The sequence below is a fragment of the Meles meles genome, chromosome 17 (genome assembly GCF_922984935.1).
Source record: "Meles meles chromosome 17, mMelMel3.1 paternal haplotype, whole genome shotgun sequence".
NCBI classification, from domain to species: domain Eukaryota; kingdom Metazoa; phylum Chordata; class Mammalia; order Carnivora; family Mustelidae; genus Meles; species Meles meles.
In genome coordinates this window covers 23,962,347-23,981,528 of record NC_060082.1, presented here as the reverse complement: position 1 = coordinate 23,981,528, position 19,182 = coordinate 23,962,347, and the positions used below count along the sequence as shown (strand labels likewise).

Here is a 19,182-nt window from a genome sequence, read left to right as displayed (position 1 = left end):
GACATTTTGTGTTTGAAGAATAATCTGAAAAAGTATAAAATAATTTTTTTTTAAAGATTTTATTTATTTATTTGTCAGAGAGAGAGAGACAGAGAGAGAAAGATCACAAGTAAGCAGAGAGGTAGGCAGAGGCAGAGGGAGAAGCAGGCTCCCTGCCGAGCAAGGAGCCCGATATGGGACTCAATCCCAGGATGCTAGGATCATGACCTGACCCTAAGGCAGCCGCTTAACCAACTGAGCCACCCAGGCGTCCTAAAATAAATTTTTAATATCAATATTTAGCGGTTGATATTTCTCCCAATTAAGCTGTGCACCTATTCAGACTATTAAATTTTTTTCTAAAATTCAGAGTAAACCAAATATGCAGAAACAGAACTAAAAGAAATTTAGGTACCCTGATTTTTTTTCTCATATGACCTTGGGTAAGTTTCTTCTTCTTTTAGGCCAATGACTTTTAAGCATTTTTGACTAAAGTAATACAGTTTTATACTTTTTGATGAAGTGAAAATATACATTTATGGTAAGACAATACACACACAAATTATTAAAAATTCTTACCCTTACTAATGATACACACTCTGATATTTTTCATTATCTTTTTTTCTATTCTTTATTTAAAAATAACTATATATGTCATAATCAATTAAATTTATTTTACCACACACTAAGGACATAGTTTCTTTTCCTGGAAAAACAGGAAAGTTTTGAGTGTTGAGAGTCTTTTTTTTTTTGGTCTTCAGAGCCTGGAGTCTTAAACTTTCATGATCTTTGCAAGCTTTAAAATACTTTGAGTTGGGGTTTTAATTTTCCTCTGCCTTATAATAGTTTACCAATTTTCTTACACATGCAAACTTAAAAACAAACAAAAAACATAAGAGCTTTGCTGAATCACAGTTCTTAAGCTTTTATTTATTTATTTTTTAATTAAGGTTTGGCGTCTGCTTGATTGGTGTTCGGAGGGAGGATAATAAAAACATTTTGCTGAATCCAGGTCCTCGATATATTATGAATGCTACAGATATATGTTTTTATATTAATATTACCAAAGAAGAGAATTCAGCATTTAAAAACCAAGACCAGCAGAAAAAAAGCAACGTGCCAAGGTCATTTTATCATGGACCTTCTCGATTACCTGTACATAGCATAATTGCCAGCATGGGTAAGTATAAATAAATTTGAATATATCACTAGTTTCTTCCTTCCTTCCTTCCTTTCTTTCTTTCTTTCTTTCTTTCTTTCTTTCTTCCTTCCTTCCTTCCTTCCCTCCCTCCCTCCCTTTCTTTCTTTCTCTCTTTCTCTCTCCCTTCCTCCATCCCCTCCTCCCTCCCTCCCTCTCTCTCTGTTTTTCTTTCTTTCTTTGGATTTTATTTATTTATTTATTTGAGAGAGAGCAAAAGCAAGAGAGACCACAGAGGGAGAGGGAGAAGCAAACACCCTGCTGAGTGGAGAACCTTATACAGAGCTCAATCCCAGGACCCTAAGGTCATGACCTGAGCCGAAGGCAGATGCTTAACTGACTGAGTCATCCAGGCCCCTTAAAAAGGCATAATAAATATCCTTCAATGTTTGTTAAAATTTCAAAGTCAAACTAGACATTAATTGTATATATTATAAACTTGGTGTAACTAAGTATATAGAGCAAAGTTTCCAAGCTATTAAACTGGTAAGAAATTAAACTAATTTAGGATGCCTGAGTTGCTCAGTCTGCTAAGCGTCTGGTTTTGGCTCGGGGTCATGATCCTGGGATCAAGTCCCAGATCAGGTTCCTTGCTAAGCAGAGAATCTTCTCCCTCTGCTTGCCATCTCCCCTGCTTGTGCTCTCTTTCTTTCTTACTCTCCTTGTCTCTGTGACAAATAAATAAAATCTTAAAAAAAAAAAAAATTTTGCTAATTCAAAATTGTCAATAATTATTTCATATTTCTGATTAAAATAATAGCACCTGACACTTTTATAGTTCTTTTGTAAGTTCTCTATCCAGTTATCAACAGAGGCTATTTAAAATATTCTTTGTTTTTCTCAAAACTCTTCTTCTATTGACCATCTCATTCTCACCATTGAACTTGGCTTTTATGATACAGAAGTAAAAAAAATAGTGGGGGGAGGAATAGATCCAGACAAATAAGAATTTCCTTTAAATTTTGCCACCGAAACCACCTACAAACCTACAAACATTCATTTTTGTCACAAGGATAGTGTATCTTTTAACTTTTAATATTTTTTAAAGATTTTATTATTCATTTATTTTAGAACAAGAGCAAGCAAGTGGGGGAAGGAGCAAAGCAGGAGGAAGAGGGAGGAGGAAAGAATCTCAAGCAGATCTATGCTGAGTGCAGAGCCCCACACAGGGCTCCATCTCACAACCCTGAGTTCATGACCTGAGCCAAAACCAAGAGTTGGACACTTAATTGACTGAGCCACCTAGGTGCCCCAACTTTTAATATTTTAATAGTAACGACTTCACTTACTACCTCCTCTTTTTAATTCATCCTTATTACCTAACTTTATTTTTTCTCAAAATCATTGTTCATTTCTCCTCCCTTTGTCTGTCTGTCTCTGTGGGTCTCTCTTTTTTTATTTCTACACACACACACATACACACACACACACACACACACACACACACACACCTGGACCTCTTAGCTTGACATCTTCACAGGTAAATTCCTTGAAAGTGTTGTCTTCAGTTGCTTTCTTGAAATCTTATTGTCCCCTCATGCCTTTGCCCAGTTTAGTCTGAAATCTGTAGTCCTCGTATCACTACTCTGGCAAAGTCACCCTCTGTCACTAAATCCAGTGGACATCTTCACAGCATGGGATGGTATTGGCCATGTTCTTCTGCTCCCACAGATCGACTTACCCTCCAAAAATTGATGATTCTTTTATATAAATCATTAACTTAAATTTCTCTTCACAGCAGTATACTGGTTCTTTATTTCTGCCTGGATGTCTCACAGGAAAAATCAACACACCATATTCAAATTGAAGTCATCTTTCTGCCCTCATTCAAAATTACTTCCTCTTCCATTTTTTGGCTAAAAAAAACAGATGACACATCATAATTTGTAAGGTCACAATCCTGACAATTCTGTTCCTCTCCTCTCATATCTCAGAATTCACCCAATTCTATTAATTCAGATTATCAAGTATCCCTGAAAGTCATTCCATTCTTTCTCCCCACTATCTGTGTGATCATGGTCTGAGTGTCCATCATTCTCCCCCTCAACTGTAGGATCACCCCCTGCCCCCCAAGCTTCTCTCCATGCCTCCATGCTGTCCTACACTCCTCTCCACATTGCAACCAGAGTTATAATTTTAACATAATTTTGATAGTATCATTCTCCTGCATAAATAATTTGAATTGCTGGAGTGCCTGGGTGACTCAGTTGGTTAAGTATCAGACTCTTGATTTCAGCTCAGGTCATGATCTCAAGGTTGTGAGATCAAGCCCCACATTGGGTTCCATGCTTAGTGAGGAATCTGTTTGAGATTCTCTTCCTCTCTCTCTCTCTCTGTACCCTTACCCTACATGTGTGTACTCTCTTTATCTGTCTCTAAAATAAATAAATCTAAAATAAATAAATAAATAAATCATTTGAATTGCTTATTATCCAAGGGAAAAAAATCTAAATTTTATATTACATGGCTTATAATTTGGATGACCAAAACTTCTTGTTTGCATGAGGCACTCCCAGTTGTTCCAGGACAGTCTCAGTTTATATATGTTGTCCTGGTGTCATTATTGAAGACCACACACCCTTTGACTCTTAAGAGTATCCTAGTTCAGGGCTGCCTGGGTGGCTCAGTTGTTAAGCATCTGGCTTGGGCTCAGGTCATGATCCCAGGGTCCTGGGATTGAGTCCTGCATCAGGCTCTCTGCTTGGCAGGAAGCCTGCTTCTCCCTCTCCCACTCCCCATGCTGTGTTCCCTCCCTCACTGTGTCTCTCTCTCTCAAATAAATAAAATTAAAAAAAAAAAAAAAAGGTATCCTAGTTTAGAAGATAAATCGCAATCGCTTTACTTAAAGTTCTTTTTTTTTAAAATAATTCCACTTCATATTCTAGTCTTGTATTTTACTATGCCTTCAGTTGCATTACTACGTCCCATTCGTACTAAATTCCTTTCAGCCTTCACTAATTGTTTTTCACCAGTGGACCTCAACACAAGAAGTTTCTTCTTTTTTTTTTAAAGATTTTATTTATTTATTTGACAGATAGAGATTACAAGCAGGCAGAGAGAGAGAGAGGAGGAAACAGGCTTCCCGCTGAGCAGAGAGCCCGATGTGGGGCTTGATCCCAGGACTCTGGGATCATGACCTGAGCCGAAGGCAGAGGCTTTAACCCACTGAGCCACCCAGGTGCCCCAAGAAGTTTCTTCTTGAAACTTCTCTACTCCCTAGCCCTGAACTTTGCCTAGGTAACTTCTTCTAATCCTTTGTGTCTCAGTATCATTCTTTCTGAGACATATTCCATGGCCCTGCTTGGACTGTGTTAGGTGACCCTGTTTGTTTTTGACCTAGCATATTATTTTTATAGTAGTCCTACTGATTTTTTCCCATTATTAACCTTTACTCACAGTACCCAATATGTGCCAGACACTCTTATAAATTTCTATGATAAATTAATGAACAAATAGATAAAGATCCCTAGCTCACAGATCTTACGTTCTATCACAGGGAAGACTGCCAATAACAACACAGAAAAAATAAGGAAATAATTTAGTGTGTTAGAAGCTAAGGTCTTTAAAGAAGTGATCAAGTTAAAATGAGGTCATTAGAATGGGCTCTAATCCACTATGACTGGTGTCCTTATAAGAAGAGGAAATTAGGACACAGAGACACATCCAAGGAAGACAATGAGAGGAGACAATGAGAGGTCATCTTCATAGGCAGAAGATGACCATTAACCAGCCAAGGAGTGAGGCCTGGAACAGACCCATCCCTCACAGCCCTCAAGAAACCAATCCTGCCAGCGCATGGATTTTAGACTTCCAGACTCTCAAACTGTGAGGCAATAAATTTCTGTTGTTTAAGCTGCCCAGTCTGTGTACTTTGTTACGATAGTCCTGACAGACTAATGCAAATAGTATTGGAGAAACTGACTAGAAACATTAGGAAATAAGTAGAATGACATAGGTTTAGTCACCAGACAAAACAGTGAAAGATAGTGGTGATAGAATCTGAAGATATGGGGCAAATCTGGGATTTTAGAAAGGATAAAAGGAGAAGAGTCTAAAAGAGACGGTGACCACACTGAGGGTATTTACCCATCACCTTTATAAAGGGCTGAGGGAAGAGTCAGGTTTGTTAAGGAAAGGAAATGTTCAAAGAGCTTGTTTCTGTAATTGTGACTACTTTTTGAATTGTGTCTTCCCTGCTAGATTCTTCCTCATGATCATATCCCCATGCCCAGCTTGGGGCCAGGTATCTGCGTTGGCAAAATAACCGGGAAGTGACCACATTTCCCTGTGTTGGGCAGGAAAATGATAAAGAGGTGGCTGGGGGTGATGTGAAGTCACATGCATTTGGGGAGTGGAGTTAAAAGATTACAATTTCTTAGGAAGCCAGAAGGGATTTAATTCCCAAAATGTGAGTAGGGATTAATTTCACATAAATGGAAGTATTTCTGTTTCCTTCTAAGCAGAAATAAAGGAACTAAAGTTTGGTGAAACTCTCATGTTTGTTTGAAGTCAGGGAATTGAAGGATTTCTTCTATGATAAGTTCTGTTTTCTTTCTGGACTCAACAGTGTAGTCGTGTGCAGAGGATAAATATACATGTGAATTTTAACTTAAAGCCTTAGGATGTAAATAATGGCTTATTTTTGTAAATCAAATTTGTAAAATTTAATTTTTAATCAATTCCACATACCTACTAAATAGAAAATTTAATCTTATTTTCTCTAGGAGCCTCATTCAGCTTTTGCCCAAAGATTGAATTATAGATTAATCCTTATTTATGGTGTTCAAAAATTGGTTGAGCATAGAGTTTCTGATAGTGACAATCTTTACTTTTGCTCTGATATTGAAATTGCTAAGTGCCTGGTCCCCACATCCTTTTCTCAGAAACAGCTGTTCTGGGAATGTTCATATATGCCCGTCACATGAAGGCTTTCACATGAACTACAGACACACTAGGGTTCCCCACTTACTAACTGAGTTTTGTGTATATGGAGAAGTATAAGTCTCTGAAACTTAGCCCCCCAAATTTACTCAGTTTTGAGGAATACTCAGATATTCTCATCAGACTTGTGCTACCAGCTCTCACCCTTAAAATATTTCCTGTTTATCCCTCCTTCTGTGGAGACTTCTGATTGCCTCAGAGGTTTTAGAAATCCGTTGCTGACCTCTCTTTCCATGGTGCAGGGAAAGAGAGGCCAGAATCCATTAGTTTTATTCCCATTTTAAAAACTTCTGCTGTAATAGTAAAGGAGGTGGCCAGGTCAGAGGTTTGAGAGAAGTGCCAAGTGTTTTAATAGTTGCTTCAAAAGGGACAAAATGAGGTCTAAGGGGTTTTAGAAGGAAGACCAGGTATTAGTGCGTAAATGAAGTGAGTGGTGGAGAAACATGATGGCACTCATCGGTTAGACTGTCTTATTTTCTTCAGAAGGGGAGACATCAGCTTTCCATAAACTGATGTTTAAATTAATTTTGAAGTTCCGATTAAAAAATCCCAAAGGAATTTGTTTCTTCTGTTTACTGGGGACTACCCGCACAGTATTCAAAAGCCTTAAGCTATTTAAGTTTGCTGTTGCTATTGCCTCAAGGTGCTTCCACAGCTCGAGTACTCACTATTGTCTTTTGAATAAAAAATCAAAGGTCATGACTTCAGAGTTGCCTTCCAGACCACCTGGTGAAAATTAATTCCTCCTCCTGTTCTTCATCACATTATTTTGTTTTATTTTCTGGATGGTATTTATTACTATCTAAAATGACTGTTTTCATTTATTTGTCTACTTGGTTATTTTAAAGATAAGTGCTTATGTGTAGAAGCATTATTTCGTTCTCTCATTCCCCACATATCCCAAGAGCCTAGGATAGTGTTTTCCATGCAGTATATAATAAATATTTGTGGAATAAATATAAAATATTAATGGTTCTAATATTTTTCAAAAGTGATTACAAATCAGCAAGAGAATAATAACAAAAGGGGGGGGGAAGGATATAATGAGAAATCCACTATATTGAAAAGGCCAAAATTTTATTTGTTAATTTTAAATAAATGTAAATTGAAACAAAGTATTTTTTTTTTCACTTTAAATTCCTAAGTATTTCAGGATTTCATAAGTCTTGTGTTTTGTGCAATAAGCTAGACTCAGCAAATACATTTCGCACAAATGCAGAATTTTTTTAATCCATGTAAGTAAAAATGTCCACATGGAGAAGAAATAACCTTGAAGATATAAAGGGTAAACAGTAACAGATTTCCCAGTTATACTGGTTGTATTTCATTTCGATCATTAAATGGTTGATTATCATCTAGGTGGCAAATACTTTGATGGATTTTATGTTTCTTTGCTGCAGGTACTGTGGCTATAGACTTGCAAGACACAAGCTGTAGATCAACAAGCGGCCCCACCCTGTCTCTTCCTACAGAGGGAAGCAAAGAAATCAGAAGACCTAGCATAGCTCCCGTTTTAGAGGTTGCAGATACGTCATCAATTCAAACATGTGATCTTCTAAGTGATCAATCAGAAGATGAAACTACAGCAGATGAAGAAACTTCCTCAAACTTAGAGTATGTTTAGATATTCTAGAACAGTTGTAAGATTTACTGGGATTTATGCTACTCTGGGGCACTAATGTCCTTACGTTTTGTATATCCAAGGATCATTTCCACATACTTCTAACAAAACACCCTTCCTATTAGCCAGTATCTCCATTACCTATAAAGTATTTTAAGACTTCAAATTTCTGGCTTCAACATGTAGTTCCAGGATCAGTGTTCTCTAAATTATCCTTTATCCTTAAATAAAACACATCAATCAGTATTTTCATGATATAGGATGCATTTAAATGATTGCATGTTTTTGTTAACTATATTGTACTTCCTACTTTTAATTTATTTCTTTCCATGTCCATATTGAAGATCAGTCAATTATTCAGTGACATGTAGTGCAGGTTTCCTCCATTAAATTTCCCTTCCTTATCTTAGCATTCATAGGTATCTTTCATATGGTATACATCAGTAATATTTTGAATGAATGAATACATGAAGTACTAGTTCTCTTTACTATGCTTCCATAATACATAGTGCCAGTGTGCATGCTATTAATCACATTTTAATCTTCAGTAAGATTTGTTTACTTGTCTTGGTCACATATTATATTGCTATTTCTTGAGGGAACCACAGAGGTCAGCAGTCTTGACAATGGAGTCTAAAAGAGTTTGTTTTCCATGTCAGTTCCATCCTATACTGGTTATGTGCAAGTGACTGATTAAACAATCTGAACCACAGTATCTATATCTGTAATGGGGGTATAATAACTGCCTCATAATGTTCAGATGTATATTAATTGAGATAATGGAGAAGTGCTTAGGACACTGCTTTGTGTTAAGTAATCATTCAATGATTAATACTTACTAGGAGTTGTAGTACTACTAGTAGTAGTAGTAGTAGTAGTGGCAGTGGTAACACCATTTAAATACTCCCAATATCTTTCATATAATAGATGTTCAGTTAATGTTGATGTTAATGTTGAATTGAATAAAATGAACTGAAATATAATTGAAACTTAAAAAAAATTCTTCATTTAATCCTTCACACTTAAAAAAAAATATTACAAGGAAGTTTAATGTTCGCACAGAACACATTCCACTCTCCAGAAAATCAATAGTACTCAAATATATTTATGAAATATTTGATGGGAACAAGGAGAGGTTTGACTGCCAGTATATTTCTAGAAATGATGTGTGGTGTGATTGAAATTCTTTCTTTACATGTCCTTCTGAAAAGATTAAGAGGTGGATTTTTTTTTTTTCTTAAGCAAACTGAAAAAGATATTGAAATAATAGTGGAGATTATCAACTTCTAAATTTGCAAAATGTGCACCATTTTACCCTCCAAGTTAATAATGTCTGGAAAACAGTTTAAACTAGACCTGAAATTTCTTGGTTTAAAAGAAAACAGTTTTCATGGTAGAGAAAGGAATTTTGTCTCTACCAAATTATATTTTATTTCTTAACTTTCATTTATTCTTCTACTTTTTATAGTTTTATTCTGAAAATTAATATAGTTGTAATGTGCAGGTGGCTACTTTTGTAAAGTCAGCAAATAATTATCTTTGATAATATTTTAAGCATGATTCCAACAATAGTCTCTTTTGGGGGAGTATATGAATATTTAACTCAGTTGTTTACTCCTTTGTGGCTATGCATTCATGACTAATGAGTATTAATGGAGTAAATCATAGTAAGTCATTTTGCTTTAAATGTGTTTTATAAAAATTAATAGTGCAATTTAAAAAATCTATCTAAATCTTTTAAACCAAGGAGTGGCAAACTTTTTCTAGAAGGAACCAGCTAATACTTTAGACTTTATGGACCATATAATCTTTGCTGCACCAATCCAAATATTTTTGAAGTGCTCATAGACAATACGTAAAATGAATGAGCATGGCTGTATTCTAAAAAAACTTCACTTGTGGATATTTAAATTTTAATTCCATGTAATTTTTATGTGACATGAAATATTCTTTTTTATTTTTTCCAACCATTTACTTAAAAATATTTTTCCAAACATTTAAGATTTAAAAAGAACAAAAAAACAAAACAACAACCAAAAAAACTTTTAATTTGCAAAACCAGCTGATGGGCCAGATTTGATCCAGTTTGCTTATCCCTATTCTTAACTATTTCTTTATCAAAATGTAATTACAACATAAAGGGTTGCACCTAACTTTATCAAAATAGAGACACATGGCTATCAGTTAATTGTCCAACTATGTGTGTTTTCTTCAAGGCAACTCAAATATTTCATATTGTTTTACAGATATGCTAAAGGCTATCCACCTTACTCTCCATATATAGGAAGTTCACCTACTTTTTGTCATCTCCTTCATGAAAAAGTGCCATTTTGCTGCTTAAGACTAGATAAGGTAAGCAATTGTTATTTTCTCTGAAACTGAAATTATGGCATTTTGTAATTACATATATTTAAATAATTTTGTATAGTCTTTTGACTAAAATATGTTTAAATAGCATTATCTTTTCAGATGTAAATGCAATACATAAAATGGTGAATTTTACTTTCTTAACTGTAGTAAAGATTACCCAAATGCTTTCCCCTTCTACTTAAGTAGCGGAGGAGTCAGTCAGTTATGTTTTTCAAGAGGAAACATAGGTGCCAGAACCTCAAACCTATGAAATCTCAACATCCAGAGTCTCTCAAAATCACTTTGGCCCATTGTGCACTATTTTGCAAGGCTTTTTTTTTGCTTCAAAACTTAATGTGGAATTGCTTGGCATGGTGAAATGAGCTTGTCTATGTGTTAGCCAGAAAGATTCATTATTGGCTAGACTGAAAGCTAGTGTCTGTTTGTGGTTATTATCTCCTTTTCTAAAGATTTTATTGCAGCTCTTGATTTTTGCTTGGATGTTCTAAAGGAGCCATTCAAAACAGAAAGATTACAAGAATGCAGACATTTTTAAATCTCTTTCCCAAGATGGCTATTGGGCGTGACCTGTTTAAGAGTTTATTCTCTTGATGAATAAGAAAGCAGATAAGAAGATTCTCAAACACTTCACCTCCCAGAAATTAAAATGTGCTGCTAATTCTTACCAGGAATTTATTCTTTTACTCTAAATTTTGGAGTTAACGAGAGTTAAAATCCCAGCTCTCTGCTTAGAGGATTTGCATTTTGGGCAAATAACTTTGCCGTTACATTTCAGTTTCCATATCTATAAAAATGGTTGTAATTACAAGCCTCAATGGTTCTCGTGAGAATTCTATAAATTAGCACAACCAAAATGCTTCACACATTGCCAGGAAGTTAATAAATGTGTAGGCACCTAATACATTCTATTAGTATTCTTGCTACTACTACTTTTTAATAAGATAAACATCATGAAGACTGGCTGTTACTGTCACTCTTGAGGAAGAATAGTGAAATATTAGAAAATCTTTGCCATTGCTCCTGAGTATTTCTCTGTGTCCATTAAGATGTCCCTTTCTCAGTCTCTCAATGCCTTTTTTTTTTTTTTTTTTTTTTGTCCCTTGTTTAACTTACTCTTTGCAATATTTGGTACTGCTGACTAGCTGTACATTTTTGGTAACATTAGTACATCTTAAGCTTCAGGACCCCTTCACCTGTATTAGCCCTTTCTAAGAACCTATGACTAATTTTTAAAATTTATAGATTTATAATATTTGTGTTATTTTCCTTAAAGAGGATTCCCCAAGTAACATAAGCCTCAGGCACCACAAAACCTGGATTTACAAATTCCAGTAGAATTTTTTAAAAAATTTTATTTATTTATGGGAGTGGTGGGGGAGAGAGAGAGAGAGCAGGAGCAGGGGGAGAAGCATGCTTCCCTCTGAGCAAGGAGCCTGATGTGGGACTTGATCCTAGGACCCTGGGATCATAACCTGAGGCAAAGGCAGCTGCTTAACAGAGTGAGCTACTCAGGTATCCCTGCGCATTTTACTTTCTAACTCAGAATTCAGGAGAAAAAACACAGTGGGAGATCAAAGACTTGAAAATGACTTATCTCCAAGCAGGGAACCTGATACAATTGAAAAGCTAAACTTTCTGAGATAAGGATTGGCAAAGAAACAATAGAGGGTCTTTTAAAGCAAAAACTCTGAGCTGTCTCGACCATATTAAGAAGACAGAGTTTCTGAATGCAAATAGGTTCCTGATCAAGGTTTATCAATACTAATGTCCCTATTTTCTCGTTTTTGTTTTGTTTTTTCCTTCTAATTGAGCTACTTCTGAATCTCCTAAATTAATTGTTTTTCTTCATTTTATCTCATAAATATTGAAATTCTTAATAATCTCAACATCACTCGTCACTCTTCTCCGTCCATGACCTCTTTGTGAGTGACCTTATTCATTCCTTCATGTGGGTGCAGATCCTACTTATATTAGTAAAGCTTCAATCATACTTCCAATGAAGGCTTATTGTCTCCTTTTTAAAAAGTCATTTCCCCTTTTCTTCATTCTTTTTTTATGTCTTAAACCTTTTGGATTCATTTTCCTACTGATTACAGCTTTTAAAATTCAGAAAGTCCTATTAGTGTTAAGTTCGGCCAATTTCAGTTTCCCCAGAAATGTCCTTATTCTTGAAAGACAGTTTTCCTGGGTGTCCAATTCCAGGATGAGTTTTCTTTTTCTTTTTGCACACTAGAATTTCATTTTATGCCTTATGGGTTCCATGTTACCATTGAACAGTTGGCTGTCATTCTAGTTTGTATTCTGTAAATTAATGGTGGTCTCTCTTTTCAGTCTGGCTCTCTAAGATCTGATTGTTTGGTTGTTTTGCACTTTTATTACCATACCTCTGAAGTTGGATTTTTATTTATTTATTTGAATTAGGATTTACTGGAGTTCCAGAACCTGAGGTTTTGAATATTTCATTAATTCTAGAAAATCCTTAGTTAATATTTACTTGAATAGGGCTTCTTTCTGATACTTTAATCTCATTTTCAGGTGTTCTGCTTAAATATATGTTAGACATTGTCATACTACCTTCCGAGTATCTTAATTTCTCCATGCTACTTTATATCTCTTTTCTTAGCACATTCTGACTAATTACATCAATGTCCTGCAGTTGACCCCTTCACATGCGTCAAATGTGCCATCTAACCCATTGTTTGAGCTTTTATTTTTACTTGTTATACTTTTCAGTTCTAGAAGAGAATACGTGTATTTCTTTTAACATCTACCGAATATTTTAAGTAGCCTCCTGTTCTTTGTTCATACTCTAAATGTTCTTTTTTATTTCTTTAAACATAGCAAACACATACATTTCTCTGTTCTGAATCTAATAACAACAAAATCTGTAGTCTTTGTGAGTCTAATTCTATTGTTTATTGTTTCTGCTGACTCATGGTGCCTTCTTCCCAACAGCATTTTGTAGTTTTTTTATTAAAGGAAAAAAGCAGAGACTATTCTAGAATTGGTGATGAATCCACAGAGAATCAACTAATCTCAACCCAAATAAAAAGAAACCCTTGCAGAGACATAGAAAGATAAAAGAGCAGAACACAAAAGTAGCTCTCCACGCAGATAATTTAGTTTAAAAGACTCTTGGTTTAATAATGCTAAGTCCAGTGAGTACTAGGTCTCTAGAAAATAGCAAAATAACCTCAGGATAACAATGAGTTTTAATAATGTATTGTCACTGTTTTGTTGTTAGTATTAGTATTGGTATTTTACTTTTGCGTATTTCTATTATTATCTTGCTAGCTCAGGTATATGTTTAGACAATTAAGGGTTTTCTTTTTTTGTTTTTTAACAACAAAGAAAATCTTTCTCAGTATCCATCCCTTTAGATGTTCAGTATGTGGAAAGTTCCAAGGTCATTTGATGATAATATTATCTTTCTGGAAATCAAAGTCACAGGTAGATTTTTTTCTAGCTTTCTTGAAGTATGACTGACAAAATTGTGTATATTTAAAATATATAACATGATTTTTTGATATACATACACATTATGGTAATTTTTAAATATAGATACCCAGATGTCATCGAGCAATATGTTTTAGTTTACAGTAGAACATGTGCACACACATATTTCTGGCTTTGTCTTCCCCCATATTAAGCTACACACTTGCAATTCATTTGTCTTGTCCATGCATACCTTCACTTCCTGAAATAGGCTGGAGAATGGGGCATGGAAAAATGTAACTATTTTCAAATTTGTTATAAAATAAAGGATTTACTAGGTTAGATTAATTTTACTCTTCCATATATCCTAAATTTTTTCAGCAAATTTTAGTGGAGTGTAAAAATAGCATTTCTTTGTATAATTTTTCTTCTCTAGAGTTGCCAGCATAACTACTATGAGGACGCAAAAGCCTATGGATTCAAAAATAAGCTAATTATAGTTGCAGCTGAAACAGCTGGAAATGGATTGTATAATTTTATTGTTCCTCTCAGGGCATATTATAGACCAAAGAAAGAACTTAATCCCATAGTACTGCTATTGGACAACCCGTAAGTATATTTTAAAATACCCAAACAAGACAAGAATTTTAATATTATATCAAAAATAATTTATTCTAATTTGCTTGAAATATTTTAAATCAGATACATTATGGCACATGATTCATTGGGAGATATATTTTGTCCTATGGTACAAAACAATCATTGAATATGGTTGTTTCACAAATACTACTTAAAACATCACTGGAACACTCTGAGCTTTTTATTTAAAACTATTTTGCAAGTGGTCATCACTCAATACCAATGGGAAACATGCCATTTGAAATAATTACAGTTATTTTCCTTAAATTAATCAACTAGCCTGGAAAATTTCTGCCAAAACTGGACAAATTTTTGGTCTTTCTAAAGAACCATTAATTATCAGTCAAGCATATTAATGATCCATTCTTATGTTATACTGTGATATATCATCATAACTTATTGTGATTCTTCCACTGTTAAAACATATATTCTATAACATAATATGAATAATTAATGCTTTATCATGCTCATTTATTTTGAAAATGTTGGATTGATATACTCTTGTGAAATAAGACTACTTAAGCATTTAAAATTCCTTATGCAAATATAAATGTAGGTCATGAATTCAGTGGTCAAACCCATTGTATCCTAAAATTATGATAGTCCTCTGTGTGACTCAAAATTGGTAGCAGATGGTCCTTAGATCAATACCGTATTTTGGGATCCTGAAACTCTCCTTTTAAATTCCAAAGTGATGCAAAATTTCAGGATAAGCTAAATGAGGCCAAAATCTGTTGCCTCATCTCTGCCTTTAAAATTTATCAAAAGAAGTTCTTGAAAACAAAAATATCTTCCCACTATAACTTCCTATCATCATTTATACTGAATATACCAAGACACTTGATATATACCAAGAATATATCAAGGCACTCATTGATGCATCTTTCTTAGCATCATTATCACAATGATAACTAAAAACTGAGAACATTCTAGAGGTTTCAGCTGAAGCATTTTCAGATATGATGACTCAGTGACTTTCCTGATACCACTTTAGTGTCCAAGGAAAGGTCAGGTAAATTTAGGGCAGGTATGGGAAAGAGAAACTTGGATGCATTGTCAGAAAAAATAAAAGCTTAATAAAATAAATCTTAGGAGGATGAAAGTTGGATTGCTGCATGGCTCTGACAATGGAGTGGTTGTGAAACACCTCCAAGGCCTTTGAAAGTATCCCTAGTAGTAGAACCGTTCTGGCAGGAAGCTCAAAGGGACTGGCTAAAATGGCACACAAGGAGTGCTCAGTTCACCCTGTGTGGTGAATTCTAACGCGTCAGGTTTGGGCTCTTTTTCCTTATGGTGTGTCTATTTCCTTAATGTAGAATTTAAGGCAGGGGCATTTACAAGTTCATTGCCTTAGAGCATCCCCATCTTATATGTACTGGATCAGAGTGGATCCTCTGAGGCCCCAGAATACAGAAAGGAAGTTAGGAAGAGGCTTGAAAAAGTAGAACTGTGCTTGTAGCATCACTGTGGTAAAGCAAAGGGTAAAAGCTGACCTTTCCCCAGTTTTACATTGTTTCAAGGTAAGATTTCTTGTTCTAATGTATGAATCTAGTTGGGTTCCTGGACCCAGTTTCAATGTGTGTATGTGTTGGTGGGTGGTTTCCCACATTCCCAACAAGCAACACTTGAGACACCAACTGGGAGTCCTATAGCTTAAGTTGATTCTGACAATACTACTGTCTAGGTTAAGGGTTCCACAAGCTAAGGGTTCAGTCCTACAAGATTGCCCACTTCCCTTCAGAAGCCAGTCACAAGTTTTAGCTTTTATCACCTCTATTTCTGACTGACCAGCTATAGATTGGATGGTCCAGTGGCCCCACTCTTGGACTTCGGATGCTACTCACAAGTCCAGGTTGTTTAGCTACATTTCTGACTGACAGATTAGGAATCAGAGTTCCCCACTCAAGTTCCATTAATTCACTAGAACAGGTCACAGAACTCAAAGGAACATTTTGCTTACCGGATTTCTGGTTTATTTAAAAGGATGTAACTCAAGAACCAGAAGGAGGAGATACATAGGGCAAACTATGGGGAAAGGGCATGGAGTTTTCATGCTCTCTCTGAGGGCAACACTCTTTCCAAATCTCCACACATTCATCAACCTAGAAGCTCCTTAAATTCCTTTCTTTGGGTATTTATGGATGGGTCATTACATAGACATAATTGGTTAAATCATTGGCCATTGGTGGTCAAACTCAAACTCCAACCCCTCTCCATTCCTCAGAAATCAGGGGATGGGAGGGACTAAGAGTTCCAACTCTCTGTTGGTGGTTGGATCCCCTGGCAACAAGCCAGGGGTGCTTTCCAAATGTCACCTCATTAATATCAACCCAGTTATGGTGGAAAGGGGCTTGTAATGAATAACAACACACTCATTTCACTTTTATGGCTCTGAAGTGATATCAGGAACTGAGGACAAGAGAACAAATATTTTAACAAAAGATGCTCCCATTGCTCTTATCCTCAGGAAATTTCAAGCATTTTGGGAGCTGTGATCCAAGAACTATGGATGATACAAATGCCCAAATATAGATTTCATATAGATCACAATATTGCACCTCCCAAAATAATCCAATCTCCAAATTTTGGAGTGGTGTTCACTCCATGGAATGGAGATAGGCTCTTCTCTTTTTAAATATCTAGTCTTATTAAGTAATCCCATCTCAGCATCACTAATTCCCCTTTGTCTACCTCACTATCCCACTGAGCAGGTGGCAGGGGCTAGCATTCCTTAACATGTGTATCCTTTGGAGATTTTTGAATGGCTATAACTAAATCAGTCCCTTTCTCTTTGGTTATTAATAAACAGGTTGCCAAAATGCCCAATTACTGATGGATTGGTTGATTGATTAATTTGTAAGTTAGAGTTATCAAAGCAAGTAGATGTTTTTATAGTCTTAATTCCTGAATCTGGTTAATCATAGAAAAACCCGAAAACCCTGTTTCCCTTAATTACTGGCAAATTGGTCAGTATTTCTATATAAATCTAGATGTAGCAATCTAGCTTTTATCAGAAAGTGTTTTTTTTGGAATAATACCATATAGATCATTTAATAAAATTAATCTTCTTTACTTCTACCCTCTGTTCATAATAGTAATGGACATTTACTATGTCAGTCATCATACTAGACACTTTGCCTTTATTTTACATCTTATTCCCCTTATAAATATATCCACATCATATGGTGATGATTTATCCTGAGAGATGTACTGAGCAGCTTAAGATCTCAAAGTTTTCAAGTTACAGTGATAACATTAAAATAAACCAGCTTATGTCGCTTTGTTACAGTACTTTATTTTATACACAAGGAAAAACAGACCAAAGAAATTAAACGCATATTTCCAAGGTCAATTCTAGGATTAGAACCTTCTATATAATTCACAGTGCATAGTTCTTTCTACTATTTGATCTTGCTTAGCTTACAGGTTTTTGATATATGTAAAAAAAAAATTGTCAATTCTTTTTAGTAAAAATATATTTTAACTTCAGATTATTTTGCATTAAAAATTTATTGCTTCCTAATGACTTATCATGGAACTAGTTAGAGTCCAAAATATGTTTGTTAGGTGATTTTTGCGGGGTTTCACTTTTCTTCCAAAGAGTTAGGATGAAAGTACATGTTGTAAAGTTTATTAGCTTCCTGACGACTTCCTGAAAGTGGTATCTACCATTTTTATTTGTTGTCCTCTGCTCTTTTGGTTAAGAATGAGGAAACAAAAACTAAACACTAATAAATAATGTTCTAGGAAGTTTTACTCGATCATTTTGAGATTCCTCCTGCTCTGCCATGACTAGTATTTTGCAATGTATCCTACAATGTTACAAAGAAATGTGTTGTTTTCTTCTTCAGAATATTTCCATGTTACAAGAATTTATACACTAAAGATTGTACACACTTCTACAATTGTTAGTTTAGTGGGTTTTGACTTTGTTTTAAATTTACATGAGCATTGCTGAAAATAACACTCAGTACATGGCTATTTAGGAAATTTAGTTGAAAGACCAATTAATTCAATATAACAAATAAATAACAGATGTTATAAGTAGGAATTTAAAAATGCAAATTAAATTGATAATATTCACAAATGTAATATGTCAGACTAAGTGTTCATAATGTTTCCGAAGAGAAAGACTTTTAGATCTCATCTGGTAACAATGGAAAACATCTTGCACTTGGTATAAGAGATGGTCTCAGTTCTGGTTGGATGGACATCCGTTTAGTTTGGTCTGCTGTTGTGCCATACTGATTTTAACTATTTTGATAACCTCCCTCCCCTTAAAGGTCACCTAGTCATCTGATAATATCATTTCATATAAAGTATGGAAACAAAAGTCAAAAGCTTTGGGATATATTACCCAAAGGTACATAAAGTTGAAGAGCAAGATCCAGGCTTATGTTCCTATATTTTACACCTTATTTACACAGTTCTTTTATTACATCAATCTTCTTTTCATACATAGTGTCAAGTAAACTTCAGCTTATTTGAAAAGTAATGATAAATTGTTTGACTTATCAGAGTCCTTTATTAAAGACATTCAACCTTTGAACTCATACAGATCTGAGATAAGGTCTAAGCTTACTTACTTACCTTCGTGGTAAAAAGCCTTTTTTCCATGTTCTCAAATTTCTCTAAGCCTCAATTTTCTCATGTGTAAAATTAGTAGAACATTTATTTTAACAGGAAATATTGAGACTCTGTAAGACGGACTCTCTATGAAATACTAGTGCAGTATCTCCCTTAGAAAAGGCAGTCAGGAAATGTTAGTTTCCCCCCTGCCACCAGTCAAGAAAGTGACATTGTCATTCTTCAAACTGATGAGTGGACTTGGGTGAAAATCAGTTCACAAAAAAAGGAGATGTATTTTAAGCAGTTGAAATGAAATTCCTTATATATTTTTAAGAAAGAAATAAACTACTTAAGTATAGAATAATGAAATGTTAACCAAAAAAAAAAAAAAAAAAACCACCCCTCACTACATTCATTTCTTCAATTTAAA

General features: G+C 34.9%; 1 protein-coding gene across 5 annotated transcripts in view; it reads left to right on the top strand.

The window, feature by feature from the left end:
• Positions 1 to 19,182, top strand: part of KCNT2 (potassium sodium-activated channel subfamily T member 2) — a 344,600-nt gene that overhangs the window by 239,093 nt on the left and 86,325 nt on the right. For all 5 annotated transcript variants that reach the window (XM_045982454.1, XM_045982456.1, XM_045982455.1 and 2 more), the window contains exons 16-19: positions 930 to 1,159; positions 7,519 to 7,732; positions 9,986 to 10,091; positions 13,981 to 14,153. In XM_045982454.1, coding sequence (XP_045838410.1) covers positions 930 to 1,159; positions 7,519 to 7,732; positions 9,986 to 10,091; positions 13,981 to 14,153 — 723 coding nt within the window. The remainder of the gene's footprint in view (positions 1 to 929; positions 1,160 to 7,518; positions 7,733 to 9,985; positions 10,092 to 13,980; positions 14,154 to 19,182) is intronic.